This window comes from Ornithorhynchus anatinus, chromosome 15, assembly GCF_004115215.2.
Source record: "Ornithorhynchus anatinus isolate Pmale09 chromosome 15, mOrnAna1.pri.v4, whole genome shotgun sequence".
NCBI lineage: Eukaryota > Metazoa > Chordata > Mammalia > Monotremata > Ornithorhynchidae > Ornithorhynchus > Ornithorhynchus anatinus.
This window is the reverse complement of record NC_041742.1, coordinates 20,718,593-20,743,079: the sequence shown is the minus strand read 5'-3', so window position 1 is coordinate 20,743,079 and position 24,487 is coordinate 20,718,593. Positions and strand designations below refer to the sequence as shown.

The 24,487-nt window shown below is 43.0% G+C and overlaps 1 protein-coding gene across 5 annotated transcripts in view; it reads right to left on the bottom strand.

Annotated features, from left to right (window-relative positions):
- SHROOM2 (shroom family member 2) overlaps positions 1-24,487 on the bottom strand; it is a 41,105-nt gene that overhangs the window by 7,625 nt on the left and 8,993 nt on the right. For 4 of the 5 annotated variants that reach the window (XM_039914156.1, XM_039914155.1, XM_039914158.1 and 1 more), the window contains exons 3-6: positions 9,660-9,737; positions 7,052-7,789; positions 3,074-3,625; positions 324-510 (exon numbers count right to left, since the gene is read on the bottom strand). In XM_039914156.1, the coding sequence (XP_039770090.1) occupies positions 324-510; positions 3,074-3,625; positions 7,052-7,789; positions 9,660-9,737 (1,555 nt within the window). The remainder of the gene's footprint in view (positions 1-323; positions 511-3,073; positions 3,626-7,051; positions 7,790-9,659; positions 9,738-24,487) is intronic. The other variant, XM_039914157.1, reaches the window with a different exon arrangement.

The window sequence follows — 24,487 nt, the reverse complement described above, 5'->3', positions numbered from 1 at the left end:
TAGATACAAGACTATCAGACATATAAAAAAACAAGTATTGTATCTTTCGGTCTTTTCTGTCTACTGCTGATACCCTGGCCCTATGTACTTCAAGACTTGGTGGCTGAGATTACAAGAACCTTGTAAGTACTGGTCCGCCTGAACACCACATGTGCATGAGGATCAGAGACAGGCTGACATTTTCAGAAACAATTCAACAATGTCTGATGCCATGCTACACCCCTAAGTTTAAGGGCAGGATTAAAAATAACACAAAAAACGATGGAAGGCGGAATTACAAAATTCATTTACTTGGCTCTTTTTAAAATCTCTAACTCTATTACCTTCTTCTCTGATAGGTCATGGTCTAGCTCATCCTCAGAATCCTCTTCAATTTGCTGCTGCTGCTGCTGCTGCTGCTCCTGCATATCCTTCATTTTAATCAGCAGTTCAGCCTTGGGGGCAGATGTGCTGTAGTAGGTAGAACTGGTCGTCAGGGAGATGGCAGATGGTATGTTCTGCTCTTCTTTCCTGGTTTAAAAAGTTAAAACTTCAATTAGCTGACATCCCGGCCATGTGTGTCTCTGAGCTCCCCCATTCAAATACCCTCTGTTGGGTTTTGACGAGTAAATGTTGGCTTTAACGAAAACACTCCAGCTTCGGGGCAAATTAGGAGAAAGAAATGTCTCAGGAAGAAGGGCTCTGTCAACTAAAAAGAAACACGCAAAATATGTAGGTAATAATGCTAATAGTAATGTGAATTTTGTTAGGCATTTACTACATGCCAACCACTGTACTGAGCCCTGGTGTAGGTACAAGATATACAATATAATCAGGCCAGACTCAGCCCCTGGCCCACATGGGGCTCACAGTCTAAGTATGAGGTATTGAATGCCCATTTTGCAGATGAAGAAACTGAGACACAGAGAACTTAAATGACTTACCCGAGGTCACCCAGCTGATAGAGCTGGGATCAGAACCCAGGCCCCCTGACTCCCAGACCTGTGCCCCTTCCAGTAAGCCTCACAAGCTCAAACATCAACTTCACTTCAAATTACAATCAAATCTAGCAGGTTTGGTACTTCAAACTCCAAGACTGATTATTCTGCAGCTGGTATCCAGGGAGTGGTCTGTTCTATTGACCTGTGTCTAATGGAAAGAGTATGGGATTGGGACTCAGGAGACCTGGGTTCAAATCCTAGCTCTGCCCCTGGCCTGCTGTGGGACCCTGGCTAAGTCACTAACCCTTCTGGGTCTCGGTTTCCCCATTTCTAAAATGGGGATAAAACGGATCCTACATCCCATCCCTAACCATTCAGGCTTCTCACGCTACGGGGTGGGTCAGCATTTGGGAGAAGAGAGACCACATTCTTCCAGGCCATGCCAGAAAAATGCAAAAACATCTTCCTTCTTTTGTCACCCTTTTTCTCTCTGGTCTCCTTTTGTTCTCTGGGACACCTGACTTCATTATTTAAATTATTTGGGAGCTATTGATCGGACCAAGAGATCCCAGAATGTGCACTGTCTCCCCAGCCCTGACTCACTCACTGTCCCCTCCCTCCCTTCTTTCTGTACTGGTCTTTGTCCCTCTCCCCTACATCCATACGATTAATTTGAATTGAATCCTCCCTTCTGCTGAGGCCCCGGGTGAATGTCAGAAGATCTGGCAGCCATTCATGGAAAGGGAATGGAATAAAATAAACCTTGTCAGCTTCATTGCTGATGAGAGAAGCGGCGTGGCCTAGTGGATAGAGCATGGGCCCAGAAGTCAGGAGGACCTGCGTTCTAATCCCGACTCTGCCACTTGTCCACTGTATGACCTTGGGCAAATCACTTAACTTCTTTGAGCCTCAGTTACCTCATCTGTAAAATGGGGATTAAGAGTGTTAGTCCCAGGTGGGACAGGGACTGGGTCCAACCTGATTAACTTATATCTACCTCAGCGCTTAGAACAGTGTTTGGCACAAAGTAAGTGCTTAATAAGTACCATAATGATATTATTATTATTATTATTATTTTTGTTATTATTATTCTACAATAGGCTTAACAAGGATCTTACACAAGGCACCCCAAGGTTGTCCCAAGAACTGATGGGGAAGGGATGTGGCTAAAACCTACCGCCTTCAAGAACTAAAATAAATCATCTGAAAAAACAGGCCCAAGGGCGCTTTAAGCCTTCATTTGACTTAAGAGAAATGAGAGAAGCATTACTTAGACTAAAGCAACAAAGCACTGAAACAGAAGTGCCCGTTGAGAGTCAGGATATCTGACTTTCTACTGTGTACCCTCCCCATGTGCCAGGACCCATCCAGGGTCATCTGTTCTAATGACAGTAGTTCCTCACCCCCAGCTTCTTTTATCTGGGGCTAATAAGGGTGCCACGATGGCCTTGGTGAATGTCAGCCCAGGAAGAAACCATGAGATAGGAAGGAAGAAGCCATCATGGGAAGGGCTGGGATTGGGTCTCTTGACTCTATTGTATTGCCCAGAGAGTACCTCCACACAGAAGTTGGAAAGCGCCTAGGATTGGGAATCAGGATATCTGGGGTTCAATCCTGGTTCTCTCATGTGCCTGCTGTGTAACCTTGGGTAAGTCACTTAACTTCTCTGTGTCTCAGTTTCTCCATATGCAAAATGGGGATTCAATCCATGTTCTCCCTCTTATTTAGACTGTGAGCCCCATGAGGGACAGGGATCATGTCCAACCCGATTATCTTACATCTTAGAACGGTGCTCGACATACAGTAAGTGCTTAACAAATAGAATGACAATGAAATAATAATAAAGGGATTCTCCTTCACCCTTAGATCACGAGTCCCATGTGGATGGGGACCAGGTCTGATCTGATTGTACTGCATCTACCCTACTGCTTAGCACAGTGCTTTTCAAAGACCAAGTGCTTAACATACCACCATGATGGTTATCATTAGAAGATGTTCAATAAATGCTATTGATTAATTGCTTGAAGGGATTTTTCTCTGCCTAAGAGAAATCCTTAAGGAAAAGCCTTCAAACTCCTACTACCACTGGAGAAAGACGATTACCACCCGGTAAGCCAAAAGGTCCCGGGAAGTAAATCTCAACTTCTACTCACTTTTCTTCTGTAATCCTGGGAGAAGGGACTTTTGGCAGCATCTTCCGGCGCTGCTGAGCTTCTTCCAGGAGGTGTTCGTCTTTAGGGAAGATCCCTTCCATCAGGTCCATCGTGGTTTTGATTTTCGCATTGGGATCCAAAATGTCTGCTAGAGATTTATCTTTGCCCACAATCTCCCTGGCCAGCTCCTCTGACTTCAGGTCTTCAAAGGTCTTCTCCTTGGCCTTCACGTAGCTGACAGTTGGCGTGGAGGCCTCACCGTCTTTCATGTTGGGTGCCAAGGCTTCGGCTGGCTGTGAGTCAGCGAGTCTGGTTTTACTGGGCGCCTCTGGTTCCGCTCCCTGCCTGGTGTACGCGCAGAAGCGGGAGTAGGATTGCTCAGAAGTGCTGAGCGTCTTGATCTGGTCTTTCTCCAAGCCACAGGGCAGGGCGGGAAGCTCCAGGGGGCTCACCAAGCTCTGTCGGCTTTCCTTTTCGGCGTGGCTTTCCGAATGGACGATCTTAATGGGGACCATTTTCACGGTGGTGTTGTTCTCCATCACTCTTTCAATTCTGGAAGGGAAAAGGGGGCCAGTTAAAGACACAACCTGTGGATCCTACTTCTTCAACACATTCAGGGAGAAAGGGATCCCGGGCTACTCTCCCAAGCAGAGATTTTTTCAGATGATATGGATGTGACCAGGAAACACACCGTAGCCTCTGTAAAATGAATGTGGTTCCTGCTCTAATGTACCCAGCTCTCAAGTAACAAACCATTTGGGTGGCTTTCAAATGCCACACATTTCTGCAAGATGTTTTTATTTTTAAATTTCTAGCTTTCTGGTAAAAGACGACTAAAAGGGTTCCTGAATTTTTCACAGGAGAGAAGAGAGAGAGGAGACAGGACAAAAAGAGGAGGAAGAGAGAAAAAAAGAAACAAGGATAGAGAGAGGAGAGCAAGGAGACGAAAGAGTGAGAAGAGAGATAAGGGAGAGAGGGGAGAAATCATGGGGGAAAAGAGACAGATGAAGAGAGGAAATAAAGAAATGAAAGAGGAGAGATACATATTCAGAGGGGTAGCCTGCGCCAGCCTGCAGCCCCAAACCCCTCACAAACTGCTCATTCAGTACACAACAATTAATTTGTACTCAATCAAGATGAGAGTTTTAAATAATTTGAGAAAATCTAAATTATACATAAATGAGAGTCTGCTTACTCTCATTTAACAAGGCTTAAAAAATCCAACACTTGGGGTTGGTTTTAAAGTCAAAGAGAAGAAAATGTACTGCCTCAACATTGTGGTTTGGAAATTCTGGCATATGACATTTTACTGTAACTTAAATATCTCGTTTTAAAATTTAACTACTGACTAAGGCACACGATTTTTTTTTACATTGCCGGGTGAGGTACGGAAAAGAAAGTTTAATTGTTCAGGATTTTTTTTCTCCAGTTCTGTATGCATATTTTCCTTACCCCTATCCCTTTACTCCCCCACATTTTTGTGGAGAACCCTCTGACTGCATTGCATATTTAAATGAATTTTAGAGGTGCTACAGAGAGTCTATCCCAAGCAGGATATCTGATGAATTCCTTATTGAAAACTACCACACTGTGTTCACACCATTCTCACCCAACTTTGGGCTAGTATTTTCTTCAGTTAAAAATGGGGGAGAAAAAAAGAAGTATCCCTCTGTACAAGAGCATTAAAAGGACACTCATTAATCATAAATAAGGTTTCTTGTCTTTGATAATATCACCTCTCTGTTTTCCATTAATATAAATCAATTTTTTTCTGAAAATACTCAAGGTGTCAATTTTTTTTTTTAAAGTTCACTTTTCTCTGACTGGTGCAACTGAGGAAAAACAAGCCCGATTCTGACGTCTCTAACAGCAAAATGCCCATCAACTCCTAATTCTGAGGAAGGAAGGGAACAGACATCAAATCCCCGTTCTTGCTTTGGCCTCAAGTCTGCATAGAGCCGCCTGTCAGGACCGATCAAGTGCTTCAAGGTAGTTCTGTCCTCTGCCTGAAGTCTAGCCCTTACCACTGACACATCAAAACAGCTCTAATCACACGGCTCTCACCTACTTGTCATCAGGAGTCACTCAACACTAGAGCCCGCTAGAACTCTGCTAAGTCTGCTTACAGCAACCAGGAAGTGTGTCAAAGACAGATACGTGGAGAACGAATAGTGGAAGAGTGCAATGCCAGATCCTAACTTCAATTACTGAGGTTCTCGAATGGGAGAGATACCTCTCTATGTATATTTTAATTTCTATAAAAATCTAACTAACAGCAGGCGTACAAGATAGCAATCAAACAATCCTGTACCTATTACCTAATTTAAAGTGCTTTGACACAGATTTGGATAGAAGGGTGTTGGGGAGCTTAACCTACACCACCATTAACACTCCCTAATGAGAAATGTCCAAACATAGAGCTTAGAAGTTGAGCTCCAAATCTTGTAAATGAAGATCTAAACAATCCTGGCTTTCTATACAGAAATTAAAACTGGATTTCTGCTGCCTTGGAGATATCCAGCTAGCTGTGGTCCAGCTTAGCACAGTCCCAAGGATTGTTTAGCTGAAGAAAAGCAAAGGGGGATCAGGATATGGGATCTGGAAATGGGAAACAGATGGGGAATGGGGAGAGATGTGCAGCCAATGCTTCTGCAAGACTGCTTGCCAGTGCAAATTGAAGAATAAGCAATTGAAAAGCCATAGGCATAAAAATAAGCCCTCTTTTTTGACCAGGTGGCCAGAAGCAGCAGTGTGGCCAAGAGGAAAGAGCACAGGCCTGGGAATTAGAGAACCTGGGTTCTAATCCCAGCTCTGCCACTTGCCTGTTGTTTCAACTTGGGGAAGTCACTTACCTTCTCTGCCTCAGTTTCCTCATCCTTAAAATGGGGACTCAAATAACTTTTCTTCCTCCTTACTTAGTTGGTGAGCCTCATATGGGACAGGGACTGTGTCTGGCCTGATTATCTTGCATCTATTTCCAGGCTTAGTACAGTGCTTGGCACACAGTAAGCACTTAACAAATACCAGCTGGTAAATGGAGAGTAGAAAGAGAACGAGAAGTGAGCCTTGAGGTTCTCCTACTATGACAGGGTGGGAAGCAGAGGAGTCGCCAGTGAAAGAGATTGAGAAGGAGCCACCAGACAGGTGGAGAACCAGGAGAGGACAGCATCAGTGAAGCCAAGGTTAGACAGTGCTTTTAGGAGAAGGGGGTGGTCCACAGCGTCAAAGGCAGGTCGAGGATCAGGACGGAGTAGAGGCCATGTGATCTGGCAAGAAGGAGGTCACCGGTGATAAAGAGGACTGGTTCCATGGAGTGATGGGGCGGATACTGGATTAGGGAGGAGGGGGTCAAAGAGACAATTAGAGGAGAGGAAGTAGAGGCAGGTGGTGTAAACAACTCATTCAAAGAGTTTGGAAAGGAATGGTAGAAAGGAAATGGGGTGAAAACGAGTGCTGGGGTCAAGGGAGGGTTTATTTTTCAGATGGGGTTACGGGAGCATGTTTGAAAGCAGTGGGGAAGGAGCTACTGGAAAGTGAGTGGTTAAAGACTCACTTTAAGTCAGGGGAAAGAAGGGGAAGGACAAGTGTTTCAATAAGGTGCCACAGGATGGGGTTGGAGGTGCAGGCAGAGGGGGTGGATTTTAAGAGGAGGCAGGAGAAATCTTTTGAGTGGGCACCTAATAAATGCCAATTACTTCTACTATTACTCCCAATGATTTCCCAAGTACCTGCTTCAATCTGCCTTAGTAAATAACTACTTAGTTTTATGATGAAGTGTGCCAAATTTATCTTAAAAAAACTAAATGATTAATTCTTCAAAAAACGAAGCCAGTGTCAACCTTAGAGCTGTGAATATGTGCTAAGATCATCTCTTTAATACGGGCCTTTTGAAAACCATATGAAATCAGGCTCTCTGACCCGTGATTTACATCACAACTTAAATAGAATCCATCTTACCTCTGAAATACCATAACATACCTGGTCGGGTTTTCATCCTGGAGTAATACAGGAGGCTTATCGGTGAGTTTCTGTGGGGCAAACTGGGGTGATGGAGACCTAGACATTTCCATTGCCGCTTTCTGGAGGTGGTGGCGATGCTGGAACTTTGAAGACAACACGGGTTCGGGCTTAAGACACAACTTCTCCTCATCTAAGTGCTGGAAACCATTCTCAGTAGTCGTGGCTTGGCGCGGTTCCTGTGGCGGAGGGCTGGCTACTTCGATGAAAGTAGCAGCATCACCTGGGCCAGGGGAATGAGGCAGAAAGGTCTTGCCGGGAGCTACCCACAGAGATTCCGGAGAGGTGCCGGAGCTGGGCGTGGAAACGTCCGGGCGCCTGTATTTATTCCCGTCAAGCTTGGGGGGAGGAGGTCTCTGAGGCACGGGACCTCGTCTCCTGTTCAAAGCCGTCGGATCTGTAGGATGGGAGACCTCACCTCTGGCCTGTTGGGGCGGACAAAGACCTTGGCCCTTGGCTGGGGCTTCAGGAAGTGCTTGGGGGAGTGTTTGGCCAGTCTGCTCTTCTTCCCTCTCACTCTCTTTGGAGAACCTATAATCATTAGGCAGCGTCCCAGCCCTTCCCCGACTCTCTCGGGGTGAGGCCACAGGTTCTCTGGGGTGAGCTGCTCCACAAGACTTCCAGTGACCTAGCACATTTTGATCGAGCCAATATCGTTCTTCTTCTGGACTTGCTCTCTGGGGCTCCGCATCAGCTTGCCTAGAGACCAAGTAAAATCATTAGCAAACTGTTCTGTCTCCTCGCACCTTCTCCCAAGTAAAGCTGCCCGTGGGTTAGTAGCTTTCAGAGAGACCCTGCCAGCTAAACAATAGTCACCCTGACCCACTTGGATAATTCAAAGCATATATTGGTATTACTTTCCATTCCTAATGTCTTACGATGGGTCAAACCCAAACAGTCAGGTTCCATTAGACTCTGCTGGTTCATTTGATTCAACACAACCACGAACTATACAGAGACACTCAAATGCATCTGACAGGAAAGTTTCCTCTAGAGGTAAAAAAATGAAAACACATTTCCTTGCATGGAATGATGGAACAATGTTGAGGGCTGTGGAATTTCACAACTCATTAACAGAAACACAAGTTCTGTTTTATTGAGAAACCTAAATAACATTAAAGAATCACCGTCAATTATTTCAGATTGCTAATTCAACACAATCTCAAGGGTATGAATTTTCCAAATTGCAATGCAAAAGGGATGTAAAACAGCTGGAATCTTCTACCCTGTGGTGTCAAGGGGGAAGGGCAAAGGCTTTTTTTTTTTAAAAAAAAAAAGAGAAAGGATGCCATTTGGCTTTGAGAAATAGACAAAACCATTTCAGTCTCCAATAGTATGAAAAGTAGAGAGAGATAGCCTGGCCTAATGAAAAGAGAGAGGGCCTGGTTCATTCATTCATTTATTCAATAGTATTTATTGTACGCTTACTATGTGCAGAACACTGTACCAAACGCTTGGAATGTACAATTTGGCAACAGAGAGAGACAATCCCTGTCCAATAACCGGCTCAATGGTTCTAATCCTGGCTCTACCACTTGCTTACTATTTGACTTTGGGCCAGTTATTTCACTTATGCCTGCTTCGGTTTCCTCATCTATAAAATGGGGATTCAATATCTGTTCATTCATTCAGTCATATTTATTGAGCACTTACTGTGTGCAAAGCACTGTACTAAGTGCTTGGGAGAGTACAATATAACAGTAAATGCTCCTTCCTACTTAGACTGTGAGTACTTTGAACAACAGGGACTGTGTTCAATCTATCTTGCATCTACCTCAGTGTTTAGCATAGTGCTTAATAATAATAATAATAATAATTAGGTATTTGTTAAGCACTTACTCTGTGCCAAGGACTGTACTAAGCACTGAGTAGATATAGGTTTGTCAGTTGGGACACAGTCCCTGTCCAGCATGGGGCTCAACCTTAACCCCCATTTTACAGATGAGGTAACTGAGGCACAGAGAAGTGAAGTGATTTGCCCAGAGTCACACAGACGACAAGTGGCAAAGCTGGAATTAGAACCCAGGTCCTTCTGACTCCAAGCCAGTGCTCCATCCCACTAAGCCATGCTGTGTAACACTATTATTACTTTCATTATTATTGAATGAGGAAAATATCATCTATTTCACTTATGTGCTGTGTTATAAGAGACACGGAAATACTGTCCAGGGTTGCAGAAAGCCTCTGATCAAGTAGATGATCCACTATTGGTTAACACACAAAAGGACACGTTATGAGTCTTGCAGACAGAACATGCCAGTAGGCTCAAGGTTTGGATCTATTCATGGATAAGCCCATATTGCAATACTAAAAGGAAAAGTTCGGTAGGCTGGGGACAGCCATGAGGATGGATATCAAGGAAGGCAACCATCAGTCTCAAGCATCCTGTTGCCATTCCTGGAGGCTGAATACCACTCGCCTAGCCCAACAATGATAATATTCTTAATTGTCTGGTCATTGTTAACCAAGCTCCAACCCCAAGAGAGATAACCTCCATGAGACAGAGACTTTGCCAGTTTTCGCTACCCTGAGGAAATCTTTAAGCAGAAGAGATAGCAAGTAAAAGTACCTCAGAGACCCAGAAAGAATGCAGGTTTGTGTTCTGCTCAGAGGAGACTGTAGAGACACAGTGAACTTAGAAAAGAAGCTGCAACAGAAAAGAAAAAACAAAAAAAAGCTCAAGAAAGCATTTACCCAATTGGAATCACATCAGCACTTAAGCAGATTCTCAAATACTATTAACAGAAATAGGAAGATAAGAAAATGACATATAAAAAAACAAAGCACCAAACTACTTGGTAAACAGTATACACTTAAGTAGGTATTTGTTATACAACCTGACAATCAAAAAGAATGATGCATTTACAAAACATGATCAACAATACATGGTCACAAACGAATCAAAGCAATCTGGTTGGTCCTAGCATAATGATCTTCTGGACATAAATCACTAATTTTTGGTGCAAACTGCCCTTAGGGTGGCCTCTGGAGGCACCAGAATGTCCCAGACATTGAAACACAGGCACAGAGTGTAAATAAGGATACTTTACATGCCCCTTTGCAAAAATAGGCCGTTGGTCTTAACCTGGAGAGTTTCTTCAGGGGCACTTCTAATCCCTCCAGTTACTACAGAACCCCTACGACGCTCCCTTTCTGGATCCATGTGAATATGAGCAACACATCCCAGGCATGGAACTCAGCAGGAGGCTGGGCAAATAAAATTAACTTAAAGACAGGCTTTCAGTGCCATATTTGTACTGGACAGGGGACAGACAAGCAGAAAAATGGACTCCCCAGATAAGACACAACCCCTTTCTACAAGTGTGATTTTCACAAACCATAAAACTGAGATTCAAGCATTTCCTTTTAAAACATTTTAAGAGTGTTCCCTTCAATATTATCTTAATACTCTCAAAACCCAGTAGCCCTGTGCTTATTATCTGACCCCTAAAGTCCTACTTGCTACTTGGGAATAAATAGGGCTGTGCCCAATTGGCCTTCTTTCAAAGAGATCACAGATTCCCTTTGGCAAAATTGTAAAGTCACTCAGCCACTAAGGTGGAAAGTGAAAGCAAGAGCCTATGGTTTCTGCTATGAGAAACTTGGGGATCCTCCCCTCAAATTCAATATAAAATCAAATTCTTAATTCCTGGAAAAGGGACCTTATGCTCAAATGATGCCGTTCTACACAGACAAAAGAAAGATAACAGATTCCAAGTAACTGGGACAGGAGAAGAGCTGAAAAGCATCTTTGAAAAGGACACAGAGAAACCAAATAAGGACTTGGCAACCCAAGGTATGCTCTGGTAAGAACAGGTGGGATCATAGGCAGTGTCACTTAGAAGAGTCTGGAAGCCCCTGTTTCTAACCTCAGCTCTGCCACTGGACTGCTGGATGACCTAGGGCAAGTTTCAACCCCTCTGTGCCCCACTTTCCTCATCGACAAAATGGAGATAAGATGCCTGCTCTTATCTCATCTGGGACAGAGACTACATCTGAACTGATTATCTTAAGTCTATCCCAGAGACTGTCATATAGCTAGTGCTTAATAAATACCACCCTTATTACTAGTCCTCCATGTCCCACAGTTTGCTTTCTCTTTTATAGCTCACATATTCCTGACTGCACGAAGAAACAAACAGCAGGGCTAAAGTTCATATACTTCCACCTCTAACCAAGATCTGATCCTTTTTCTGATAATGATGATAATAATAATACCCATAATAATAATATGCTATTTGTTAAATGCTTGGTATGTGCCAAGTAGTCTAAGTGTTGGGGTAAATACAGTATTATCAGATCAGGCAGTTCCTGTCCCACATGCAGCTCACAGTCTAAGGAGGATGGAGAACAGACCCACTAATTTTGCCCCGTAAGGTCCCACTCAACTGAACTGTCATTCCACCGGAGCTATTTCTATGCTGTTCGACATTTCCCATTTCCACGCTGACAGATGTCTGTTGCAACAAAGGAACGGGGAAACACTAATAAAAATTAACTGAAGTCTTCAGATAATCTAAATATGTTTTGTAGTATGAAGTATATTTAACTATTTGCATTTAGTACAATCTGTCTACATAACAGTCTAGACAGAATAATTTACACATACACACACACACACACAGACACACATTTTCATATTCCCAGCGGATTAGAACTCATGCTCTCTCAGGGCAATTCCATGTGCCATGTGATGCCTCTGACACTGGTCTATCTGGTTGTGTGAATTAAGGCAGATGGCATAGGGAAAAGCTGGACTCTCGATTCACGGAATATGTCATTTTGACTTCTCGTTAGAGCATCATTATTTTATATACCCATGTATACCCATATATACAAAACCCAGTATAGCTTCAGTTGGTATGGGAACCGAAAATGCTCCATTCATACATTTCATTTTGGTTGAAATTACTTCAGCAATTTACTACTGCACTCCAATTTTATTTTCTTCTCACAAAATCAAAGCCTTAAGAGGATTCTCATTTCTTCAGATGACCAGATTGTAGAAAATCAAGGTCAAAGAAAAAGGGTCTAGCAATGTGAGTTACATGCAGAGCTGTTGTTGACTTAGAAAGTACACATCAAAACAACATGCAGATTCAAACCATCTATCTGAAGAACCCAGGTGGAAAGCGTCCACGTTCAATTGGGCACAATTAGGGGTCCACCTAGTATTCATCTTAATGATCCTCTAAGGGATTCCTTTCTCCGGTTTTGCCTCCATTTTCAACAATAAAGGAATCCCTGACAGTACTTCACAAAGAAACAAGGCTGAGAAAATGAGATTGTTGTGGTGAGTCAAAACTGAAAACAGAGGCAAAAGGATAATGCACCATGCACTGAAAATGGACTTTTGTACAAGCGCCTGTGAACACTTCAAAGCAGAAAGTAAAATAGTTATACAAAGGCTGGGGGTGGGGGGGTGGGGGAGTGCAGGAAGGAGGGGAGGGTGAGCAGCTGCATTCCACACTCAGGATAATTTACATTTGGGATGGGTTGGTGGCTTCATTCTCATGCAAACCATGATAATTAGATGTTACCATGGAGAGATGTGCTCTTACTGTTCAAAAAGGAAGAAAGAAAGCAAGCTTCAAGTGGCAGAAGGACGCAGGAGAAACCTGAAAAGGGTTACAATACCATTATCCACTGATACACCTCTCTCTGTAAACATACTGGCCAATGACCAATTTTGTATCATAGGGAAAAAAAAAATTCCTAACAGGTGTGCGGGGCCACAGAGAACCATGAAGAAAATGTAACCTGCTCCAAAATGATAAGCCTATAGGGAAAAAAGATATTCACAAAAAACGTCTCAAGATCTCCGGTGGCAAACAAGATCATCTTATCTTGCAGAACCAGGGTGAGTGGGAAACAAAGAATCCTCTATTACTTTGACATCTTGCAAATTGCAAATTCACTGTCACCTTTATCAATGCCAACTCCGTCTCTGATGGGGAGCGGGCAAGGGGATGGGAATAAGCGAGGTGTCAGAGGTGAGAAAGATGAGAATGAGGCAAGATGAGTGACTGAGGTTGAGAGGACTGAAGAGTGTGAGCTGGGGTGGAGTGGGAGAAGAGTGGACCGGTAAAGAAGGAGAGAACTAATGGAGTGCCAGAAAGTCAATAGTCAAGAGTTTCTGACCGTAGTCTGTCAGCTCGTTGTGGGCACGGAATATGTCTACCAACTGTTGTATTGTACTCTACCAAGCACTTAGTACAGTGCTCTGCACATGTTAAGTGCTCAGTAAATACCACTGGGGAGCTAAGACACTCTTGAGGCACCTACAGTGCACTAGATAGCTCCCAAGACTTTACTGTGCTGCTATATCTCTTCTAACCTATTCCCACCCTGGGAAACCGGGAGAGCTTAACATTATCGTCCCAATCTTCCCCAGAAGTGGCTAGTGCCCCGGCCGACCCTTGCCGCAGCCCGACACCCCATCCACATCATCACACGCCCAATCTTTGCCATCCTCTGTTAGTGGCTACGCAAAATGCCAGTGTGGCTTGCCACGTGTGTTGAATTCCAAATGCTAAGGCCATAATGGCTAGAGGGCACTTGTAAGGAATATGCCAATTTCAAGAAGAAAAGCGGTTGACAAAAAAAACTCTTGAATACTTTGGAACTATGCCTGAATTGATAAATTCCTCGACTTCCACTGCTCAAGTATGAAAAGCATTTTTTCGCTTGGGATCTGGAATGCATTTGGGGATAAGAACATGTAACCTTGCTTAATCTTCCGCTCTGCTTAGCACAATATTTTAAGATACATTTTCAGTCTATTGTTCATTTATTAATCTTTCAGAGTACATCTTTTCTACCAAACTGGCATGGGGCCAGGGGGAAAAGGAGGGGAGGAAACTGTTCAGCCTAATGACAGAGTTACAAGGGGCTCACCATCGGGTGACTTTGGATGTCATCATCTCTTACTGACATTTGTCACCTTCCTCTGACAGGGGAATTTCCAAGCTTCTCTCTTTTTTTAATGCAATTTATTAAGTGCTTACTCTATGCTAACCCCGAGATAGATAGAAAATTATCAGACTGGACACAGCTCCTGTTTGCGATGGCCTCACAAATCTATTTTTCCCCATTTTATAGATGAGAAGACTTCGGTCAAGAGAGATAAGGTTACTTGCCCACGGTCCCTGTATTTGCTCTGTGGTTTGTATCCTTATTTGAATCCATAAAGAGCTTTTCTGTCATTACTTCATTAATCACTTAATGGTATCCATCGAGGATTTATTGCGTGCAAAGCACTGAACTAAGAGACAGGGAGAGTTCAATCCCATAGACTTGGTAGCTATGATCCCTGCCCACAAGAAGCTTACAGTCAAGACAGGTGTGAACAGTTGCTGAAGATTTTATTTCTACTTTTCTGTCCACCTTTTGGTATCGAAAATCTAGGACCTGGATTCCTAGAACCTGGTCTTCACTAGCAAAGTCCTTTTGCAGATTCAAGAATCTGGACCAAGAAAATTAGGTGGAGGAAAATAACCTTTAACTGATGAACTTCTACTGTTACAAATTTAAATGCATGATGTTGAAGAGAGGTTTAAACTTTTGATTCCAAATTCAGCCAATCCTAAAGAAGAACATTCCACCCCAAACTGATCTTTTCATAGATACTTAAATACAAATTCGGAAAGCTTAAACGTTCAAAATGTTATTTTCCTAGTTTGTTCAAACCCAAGACACACGTTAGTTTTTTCATAAATAGTATAAAACAATATTTTAACGAACTACTCATGCTACTACACTGCCAATCCAAAAAATTATTGTGATCTCGTTGCCGTTTTGCTTGTAGCACAGAGGAGCAAAATCCACAAAGTACACTTTGAAATATTAATGAACACCTTAAAACTGATCATTAAGAGTTGATGACCATCTTTTTTTTCCTCTTTCACTTGACAAACCAATAATTAGCAGCTGGAAAGTGAGTATTCTTGTTATTAACTACAAAGTTATAGCTACTCTCAACTAAAGTAGTGTGGTCTAGTGGAAAAAGCACAGGCCTGAGAATCAGAGGACCTGGGTCCTAATCCAATCTCTGCCACTCGTCTGCTGTGTGACCTTAGGCAAGTCACTTAACTTCTCTGGGCCTCAGTTACCTCATTTGTTAAAATTAGGATTAAGACTCGACCCTACATGGAACATGGTCCGTGACCAATCTAAACAGCTTGTATCTACCCCAGTACTTAGTACAGTGTCTAGCACATAAAAGGACTTAATATCATTAAATAAGCAAAAACAAAAATAAAAGAAAACAAAAAAACAGAAGAAATCATGTTGCCTGCTAATAGAACACTCTAAATATTGAAATCAAAGATCCTTGGGCACAAGTTTACTCATCAGAACTCCTCTCACTGCATTAAGGCCCTGCAAGCCTAGAACCATATTGAGTGCAACCAACCATGTTTTTCATACAAGTCATGATATTTTTCCCAAGTTTACAACTTGTCCTCAAGTCTTCAACCATACAAAAGTACATCTTAGCCCAGATTGCTACACACATAAAACCAGGCAAAAACACAAAAATATATAAAAAAAAGTGACCTTGGGTAAATGACATCACTCTTATGTGCCTGTTTCCTTACCTGTAAAAATGGGGATTACGTCCTACTCCCTCTAGACTGTGAGCCCCATGTTGGACGGGGACTGAGTCCAACTGAAATATCTTGCATCGACTCCAGGGCTTAGTACACTGCCTGGCACATAGTAAGCACTTAAATGCCATAATTTCCTGCCAACCTGCTTTCCTTTCCCACTCAACCCAGGGCTTGCTCCCTTTACATTTCACCTTGCCTATCAGAACATCCTCCTCTCAAGGTCACACCCAGAGAGTTCTCACACCCAGAGAGTTTCCAGTACTCTACCCGCCTCGACTACGGAAGGAGAGTCAAGCAGAGGCCTAACCATTCCATTCCAAGCTCGGGCAGTGGCTAGAGAGTGGAAGGCATTCTGCTACAAGTCAAAACTCAGCTGTGCTGGGCAGCAGCAGCATGGGAGAGAGTTGAGGTGGAGATTCAAGTTTACTGTGCAGAAGAAGGCAACAATAAACTAGTTCCGTATTTTCACCAAGGGTACTCTATGGATACACTACTAGAATGACTGCAGATGGACGTGGGGCACTCTGGGAGAGATGTGTCTATGGCATCGCTATGGGTCGGAGACAACTCGACAGGTTAAGACATTAGTACATCAATGGGTTGATTCCAAGGTGAGGAGAGGAGAGGCTCTAATTACAAAAGCAGAATCCTTCCATTGAGGGTTAGTGCTGTCTGTCCTCTGCCACTGAAAACGAAGCAGCTATTTGAGCGGGAACCTCAAGATGGCTCTTGTTCTTTCAACTTCTTTTCTTACTTAAAGGAACAGGGGGAATTGGAAAGGTGGTAGGGGAGGCAGCTGTTGAAGAATGCTAATAGAACGTATATAGGTGGCTGTTGGATAGCCACCTACTATGGTGGGGGTGGGGAGGCCCAGAAGGAGAAGAAAGGAGTGGGATGCGTGACGAGGATGGCCACTGAGGAAATTGGGAACACCAGGCATTGCCAAACACGTGACATCAAGCATGTGACCACGTGTGCCATAATGTCATGACATTGCTCCTCTTAATACCAGCCTTCTTACTGTACCTTGATCTTCTCTCTCTCGCCTTTCACTCCTTGCTCACATCCTCCCTTCTGCTGGGAACTCCCTTCCCCTTCATATCCAACAGTCTGCAATAGAATTAGGCTAAAGCCATGACGAGGTTGTTTCTCAGGATTTCTCTCTGTGTGGGCCTTCAGCTCGGTATGGCGTGACCTGTTGGACGCTGGCAATCCCTTCTCCCCTTGCCAGCCTAGCTGGATTCTGGCGATGGTCCTGGACTCTAGGGCTGGGAAAGCCTGTAAAATGGCCTGTCAGTGAAGCCCACTGGCTGCTAGTGGGGTTCCTGAGTCAGTCTTAGTAGCAGATCTGGGGCTGAGAGGTTGCTAAAAGCTGAATCTTTCCTAGTGGGATGGTCCCTGCAGCTGGGAGGTCCATGCTTAATGTTAGGTTAGTTTTACTGTGCATGTTCAGGAACTGTATACCCGATCCTATGCAGAAGCTGTCTACTGCTCTAAAGAGTTCCTTTATTTGATGCATTTATTCCAAAAGGACTGGTTTTGATTCTTATAGCATTGTCTGAAGGTGATGGTTTACTTCTTTCCAAAAGTTATCAGCAGAACATACCATCCACTTAGTTAATTGGCAAATACTTTTTTCAGAGAGGCAGCACAGCCTTTTGGAAAGAGCACAGGCCTGGGAGGCAGGAGGCCTGGGATCTAATCCTGGCTCCACAACTTGGGGGCTGGGTGACCTTGCACAAGTCACTTCACTGCTCTGGACCTCAGTGTCTTCGGCAAAATGGGGATGCCTCCTGTTCCTCCTATTTGGGTCATCAGTCCCACAGTGGGGCAGGGACTGTATCCCATCTGATTATCTCATATCTACCCCAGAGCATGGCACCTAATAGGCATTTAAAAATAGGAGCATTATTAGCATTATTAGTCGATATATAATCATCCTTTGTGACTGTTTCCAATATGGCCCACAAGACACCAATCCAGAGGAGGGCAATGGTGAAATGTTACCCCTCCATTATTTCTATTGTTTGAGGAATGATTTTAATCTTCTGATCTACCTATAGGTTGTGAAATATACAACTGGCTACCTAAATCATACCTAGATTTTAGAGTAGTGACATTCTTTGGCTAGGAGCTATCTTCCCCTTCAGATGCCAGCAGTTTGGAGTCTTCTGGCTAGCACTGCATTAAGAAATGTCCGTTAAAAGCTTTTTGGTGATTTTGTCAAGAAGATACCATTTCTTTCATTACCTGCTGGCCCCAGTGATGATTCTTTAGAAATTGCTGATATGAACCACTATTAGATAAACAAATACCATAATACCAATATCATGAAGGTACGGCAGCCAGGAACACAGGGCTAATCCTGTCTGCCACCGGAGCCACTACAGATGCAGTATGTTGTTCACAGAAGTGTGGATGTCTCTACTACATCAATCAATTAACAGTATTTATTTAGTGATCACTCTGTGCTGATCAGTGTACTAAGCACTTGGGAGAGGCAATAAAATTAACAGACATGATCCCTGTCCTTGATGAGGTAAACAGTAGAGGACACAGACACTAAAATAAATTAAAAATTGGGGAAGCAGCGTAGCTTAAAGATATGTATCTAAGAACTATCTGGTGATGGGGCTGGGTGGGAAGCATGGATCCCAGTGCTCACATGAGGTGGATGTGCTGCAGTGGCAGAAAGGGGGGCAGTGTGCAGAAGGGAGAATTTGGGTGGGGGTGATGAGAGAATAATCAGGGAAGACCTCCTGGAGGAGATGCCATTTCAGAAACAAAATTAAAGAGGTCAGTGTTGCAGAGACTCCAGCTGAAGACATGCAGATTATGCTGATGAGGTTTTGCTTTTGAACAAGCAACTAATTTTACAGATTATTTTAGGGTTTCTAACCCCTCGGGACATGTTCTAAATATCAAATCAGGCAGGACATGCTGCACCAGATATGGCAAGTTCTCCAAAGAAGTGTTTAGCAAATCATTTGCAGAGAGGATTTATTAAACCAAGGAGGCTGGCCCAGTTACTAACCACTGCATAAGCAGAATAGCAGCTCACCCTCTCAAATCACAACTGGCTCTAAGCCACCAATGACAAAAACTGTTCATGGTTTCAGGGGGAAAAAATATTCTGACTGAATGTGGTCAAGAACAGGAGGACCTAAAAGTATTCAAGAAAGGAAAAAAAAAATTCTATCACCCTTTCTATCTCCTTTGGTATCCCTTCAGAAAACTGTAGCATGGGAGGGAGAGGAGTAGACAGCAGATTCTTTTCATAGCTTTATGAACTCTCCATTAGCTTCCACTGTATCACTAACCAACCAAAAGACAGTTGTTATCAGAGTAGTCAATCAAAATGGATCCAAGAACTCGCCCACATTTAATGTGAGAGAGTATGTCACCCCAGCTGGACAGCATCATCCTTACATAACCTAGAATGAACGGTTAATACCGATATGATATATGGTTATTTCTCATCTCTTTCATTAGTGCCCCTCTTCTGTGCTCCATTTTCATGCCTGAGTGAATGAAAACAGTCTACAACCTCATTCTTTCATTTTTTCTTTATAAACAGCTCTCCTTTCAGATTGCAGCACTAAAACAAGCTTAGATTCTCCCCCCCCCTCCTGATTACCAGCTTGTGGGCAATAATCAAACTGGCAGATTTCTACAATAAAAACAAGTCCCATCTTAAAACACTGTTGAACGGGAGACATTTCAGTATCTTTCAGAATTGATTATCTGATCAAACCATGCCTCTCAATCCTTTCCCTTCAATACCGGGAGGCATTTCCATTGCTGACAAAATAACATTTTTCTAGCTCATTCGTCTGTTTGCTTTTCCTTGTCCATTTCTGCTGCCTGAGCTGGTAAGCATGGATTTCAAAATGACTACTGCTCCTGTGGATAACTCACTTCACATTCAGAAAACAATAAATTCAAGCAGAAACAAATCTTCACTATGTAAGAAAGATTTCACAGAAAGGATCTATCACTTAACAGAGTCAGCAAAGAAATGACCTTCAATGGGGGAAAAAAACACTTTAGGATTTTCCTTCTATCTCAACACAAAGGGCAAGAATATAAGCTTAAAGTCAAGACCTTTCTAAAAAAAAAACAAACAAAAAAACCCCATGACCCTGAACTGTCATTAAATTGCTTTCATGCGGATTAGCCTCAACAGATCCCAAGAGAAGCCTGAGTTCAAACAGGAGGAAAAACTGTTAAAAATAAGGATGCCTTAAATCAATAGTCAGGTGAATCTCTTAACCTATTTAAAATGATTACAAATAGCAATTTCCATCGGCATTCACACCTCCTCCAATTACTGTTCAGTCTGCTGTGGCTGTTGACTCACCATTTCCTTTCAATATTCCCAGTCAATAGTCAAACTGCCTGCTTTGTACAGCTTTAAAAAGGGGTCTTCATCTGATTCTGCATTCTCAACTCAATCTGCTTGGGAGACCAATCTGACGGGAAGCTGGTTCGGCAAAAATCTATTTCCCACTGTGCAACATTGTAAAATACCCAGTCTCGGAGGCGCGCAAGTGAGGATCCCGGCACAGTAGACTCCAGCCCAGAAAACAAACATTTCTGAAAGGCACTGCCTTCTCTTCCACTGTGCATTTTGCCAACTGTGAAAACAAAAGCTGCTAAAAACAGCAGTCAGTCACACACATACACACACGCTCACACTCTCACAGAGGCTCTTGTTGGAATTAACACTGCCACTTGCACCATCTTTACATGCAAAGCCTCAGTCCAAACAAACAACAAGGAAACAGTCAAAAATACCTCTACATTATCTCTTTGTTGAAAAGATCCACTTGTTTTTGAGGATCAGTAAGGACAGGCATCCGATATTTTTTTTTTTTTTAGAGACCGGAGAACAAAAGAAGAACCCCCAACTGCCGCAAAATCACCTAAGAAATATCAGGTGATGAGCTGGTATTTGTTCCCCATCAATATAATTCTCCCCAAGTAAATAGGTAAAGAAAGCCTTACCAGGCTTCAATGCTCTTCAGCCCTGTTTCCTGGATCTGTGAGCTCTCTCTGCAAGCAAACACACCAATGAGCTCAAGGGAGCTCCAGGGTCATACAGAACTGATTTTGCTTTCAGCCTCTGTATCTCATTTACTGTAATACAGAGGATTTTCAAAGCCATGCCTCACAACAGCTGGCTTGTCTTTGCCTGCTTCTAGGTGATTGACAAGTTCATACAAGCTTCGTCAACTTTAACCTTGATGACTGAAGGCTTAGTTTGTATTATACGTTACATCACTGACGACTTGTGACCTCAGGGAGAAAACCTCAAAAAACCTTCAAAGCTTTATTTAAAAAAAAAATCCCAAATGGCTTTTATGCACTCTTTTTGTATTCCACAAATGGAAATGATTTCCTAGCTCCAACTAAACTAATTCTAGAACACTATCAATATTCAATCACACAAGGGACCATTAGTAAGACCCTGACAAAATACCTTTCCCCTCCTAAACCACATGAAGATGAAGAATCACTTGTGAAATGAGGAAACTCACAAACACTTTTCTTCTTTGCACACTCCATATTCAAGACTATAAGTGTATTCATATATACTCACACACACACACACACACACATAAATATATTATATATATAAAATTCACCCTTGAATGGAAGATTTGTATATGCCTCTGACAAATACATTGATTCATTTGACCGTATTTATTGAGCGCTTACTGTCTGCAAAGCACTGTACTAAGCACTTGGAAAGTACAATTCAGCAACAGATAGAGACAATCCCAACCCAACAATGGGCTCACATACGTGCAAACCCATAAAGAGAATGTAAAATGCATCCACCAAACTAAACCCACCACTGCATACTGTTCACTACACAGGTGCTGGCTATAAAAGTCAGTGTTATAATCCAAACCCGGTGTCTTCCCCCGTCATTGCTTGAAGCCCTCTCTACACCACCATAGGGTGGGAAGGGGCAGAAACAGAATGTTTATTATTTTTAATATGTAGCAGCTTGGGGGAAAACGTTCAGTGCAGAAGACTGAACCTGGTGGCACACATGAATATTTGAATGATCTCTGCCTAAGCCCTGCTTCCTCTTACAAAAATAATCGAGATTTAGAAACTGAAAAAGAATGCCATCACCACAACCTCGGTGCAAATTTCAGCCTACTAAAAATTGTATCTCTTCCAAGAAGCCTTCCCTGATTGAACCCTCATTTCTCCTATTCGCCTCTTGATCTGTACCCCTTAAACACATCCTGAAAGGCACTTGATAGTTAACCCACAGGACTTATGTAAATTAATTGATGGAATTTATTGAGTGCTTACTATGTATGTGCTTACCACTGTACGCTAGTCAGTCCATCTACACTGTAAGCTCCTCGCGAGCACGGAACATGTCTATCAACTCTGTTAAATATACTCTCCCAAGCACTTAGGATAGTGCTCAGCACACAGAAAGCACTCAGAGAGCAAGGAGTCAGAGAACTGTACTAAGCCCTTGGATGAGTACACTATCCTTAAATTCTGTCATTCTCCTACTTATGACTGTTTTTCAAGTCTGCCCCCCTCTAGTCAGTAAGCTCCTTGTGGGCAGGGATTGTCTACTACCTCTGTTGTACTATACTCTCCCCAGCGCATGTTGGGCACACAGTAAGCACTCAATAAATACTATTGATTGACTCCACTATAATTAGAGGGAACGTAAACGTCAGCATCATGTCGAGCTATTTTAAAGTTATTACTAAATTTTAGTGTGTCAACCAGATGTGGTACAGATGAGAGTTTGCAGCCCAGAGTCCATCAGAATAGCACTAGGTGCAAAGCTATTCAAATTAAAAATAAAAGAATATTCGCAATCATAATTTGCACGGCATTTTCTAGTCTGAGGGTCTCAATGGAGCCAATCCTACACCGTAGCCTCTTTGGTAGACGAAAACAGCAGCTAAAAGGCACTGCACTGGGTCAGAACTCAGATGTAAAATATAATATTAGCTTGAAACTGTGTGAGGCAAAGGTGTAGGAAATATTGCAATCACTTATGCAGGAACTCAGTTTGGGCACAGTGCAGTGTTAAACTCCTGATTTCGTATCTCATCCAATGGTGCTTCCCACTCCTGACCTCTGGCTTTTTTTTGCTGGAGGGATTCACTGGAGCCAAACCAACACTGAAGGCTCTTTGGCAGATGAAAACAGCAGCTGAAAGACACTGCACTGGGACAAAATTCTCAAGTAAAATACGATATTTGATTGAAACTGTGTGAGGCATGGATGTAGGGAAAACTGAAATTATCTCTGCAGGAATTCAGTTTGGATACGGCACAGTTTTAGACTCAATTTTTTTTAATATCATCCAACGATGCTACCAAATCCTGACCTCTGGCTTTGTGTGGAGAAATGACTCGTTATCAATTTAAAAGGATGAGGGACAAAATCACCCAGGAGCCCTCTTCACATGAGCACTCTGCTGTCTTTCCCAAAGCTACCCTACAGATTATGGCTCAGTCCAACACTGCTCAGCACAACAATCCCAAAGGAATCGCAGTGACTGCAGACCGCAGGGGCTGCGGTGTTTGTGCTCCTCGTCTGTGAGTGGTTGGTCACCAGCCTGCAGGAATCTTTAAAGAGGCAGCACAAGGAAAGAGGCTGGTGGAAGAAAATCTCTGCGGTGGAAGGCAGAGGGATCCGTGGAGACTGTGGCAGGCTGGAAAATAAAAAGCCATTTTGCAGGGGATTTCAGGGAGTTGTCTTGCCACAGAGAATTTGGAAACAAAGCCAAAAGCATAAAATGTTCGCTGGATGACTGGGTTGTCACTAAAATGTCAATCTATGTACTTTAGGTATGTATGATTCATGCATTAGGCAGCTTTAGAATATGAAGTCAATCAATCAATAGCATTTACTGCCCTAAACATTTGGGGGAGTACAACAGAATTATCATGATCCCTGACCTCGAGGTGCTTACATTCTAGTCAGGGAGACTAGATTACAGATGGGAGGCATCAATACAGCATATAATAAGGTTGGTATTTGTTAAGCGCTTACTATGTGCAGAGCACTGTTCTAAGCGCTGGGGTAGATATAGGGTAATCAGGTTGTTCATTCATTCAATAGTATTTATTGAGCGCTTACTATGTGCAAAGCACTGTACTAAGCACTTGGAATGAACAAGTCGGCAACAGATAGAGACAGTCCCTGCCGTTTGACAGGCTTACAGTCTAATCGACGGGCTTACAGTCTAATCGACTGTTGTCCCAAGTGAGGCTCAAGTTAATCCCCATTTTACAGATGAGGGAACTGAGGCACGGAGAAGTTAAGTGACTTGCCCACAGTCACACAGCTGACGAATGGCAGAGCCGGGATTCGAACCCATGAACTCTGACTCCCAAGCCTAGGGTCTTTCCACTGAGTCATGCTGCTTCTCTAAAATATGTATGTATGTATATAAAATATGTACATACATGTTGTGGGTTCTGGATCATCCTGGTTCATATAACACATAGAACATCACAGGAAAAAGCAATATGGCCTAATGGAAAGAACACGGGCTTGGGAGTTAGAAGACCTGGGCCTTAACCCCAGTTTTGCCACTTGCTTGCCACATGACCCTAAGCAAGTCTCCAACCTGATGACCTTGGATCTACCCTAATGTTTAGTTCAGTGCTTGGCACAAACTAAGGGCTAAATACCAGCTTGAAAACCAAAATCACTTTGGGGCAAGGAATGTATGACTGTTTTCTTTGCCCTCCCCAAACGTTTATGAAAGTGCATTGCACCCAGTGGG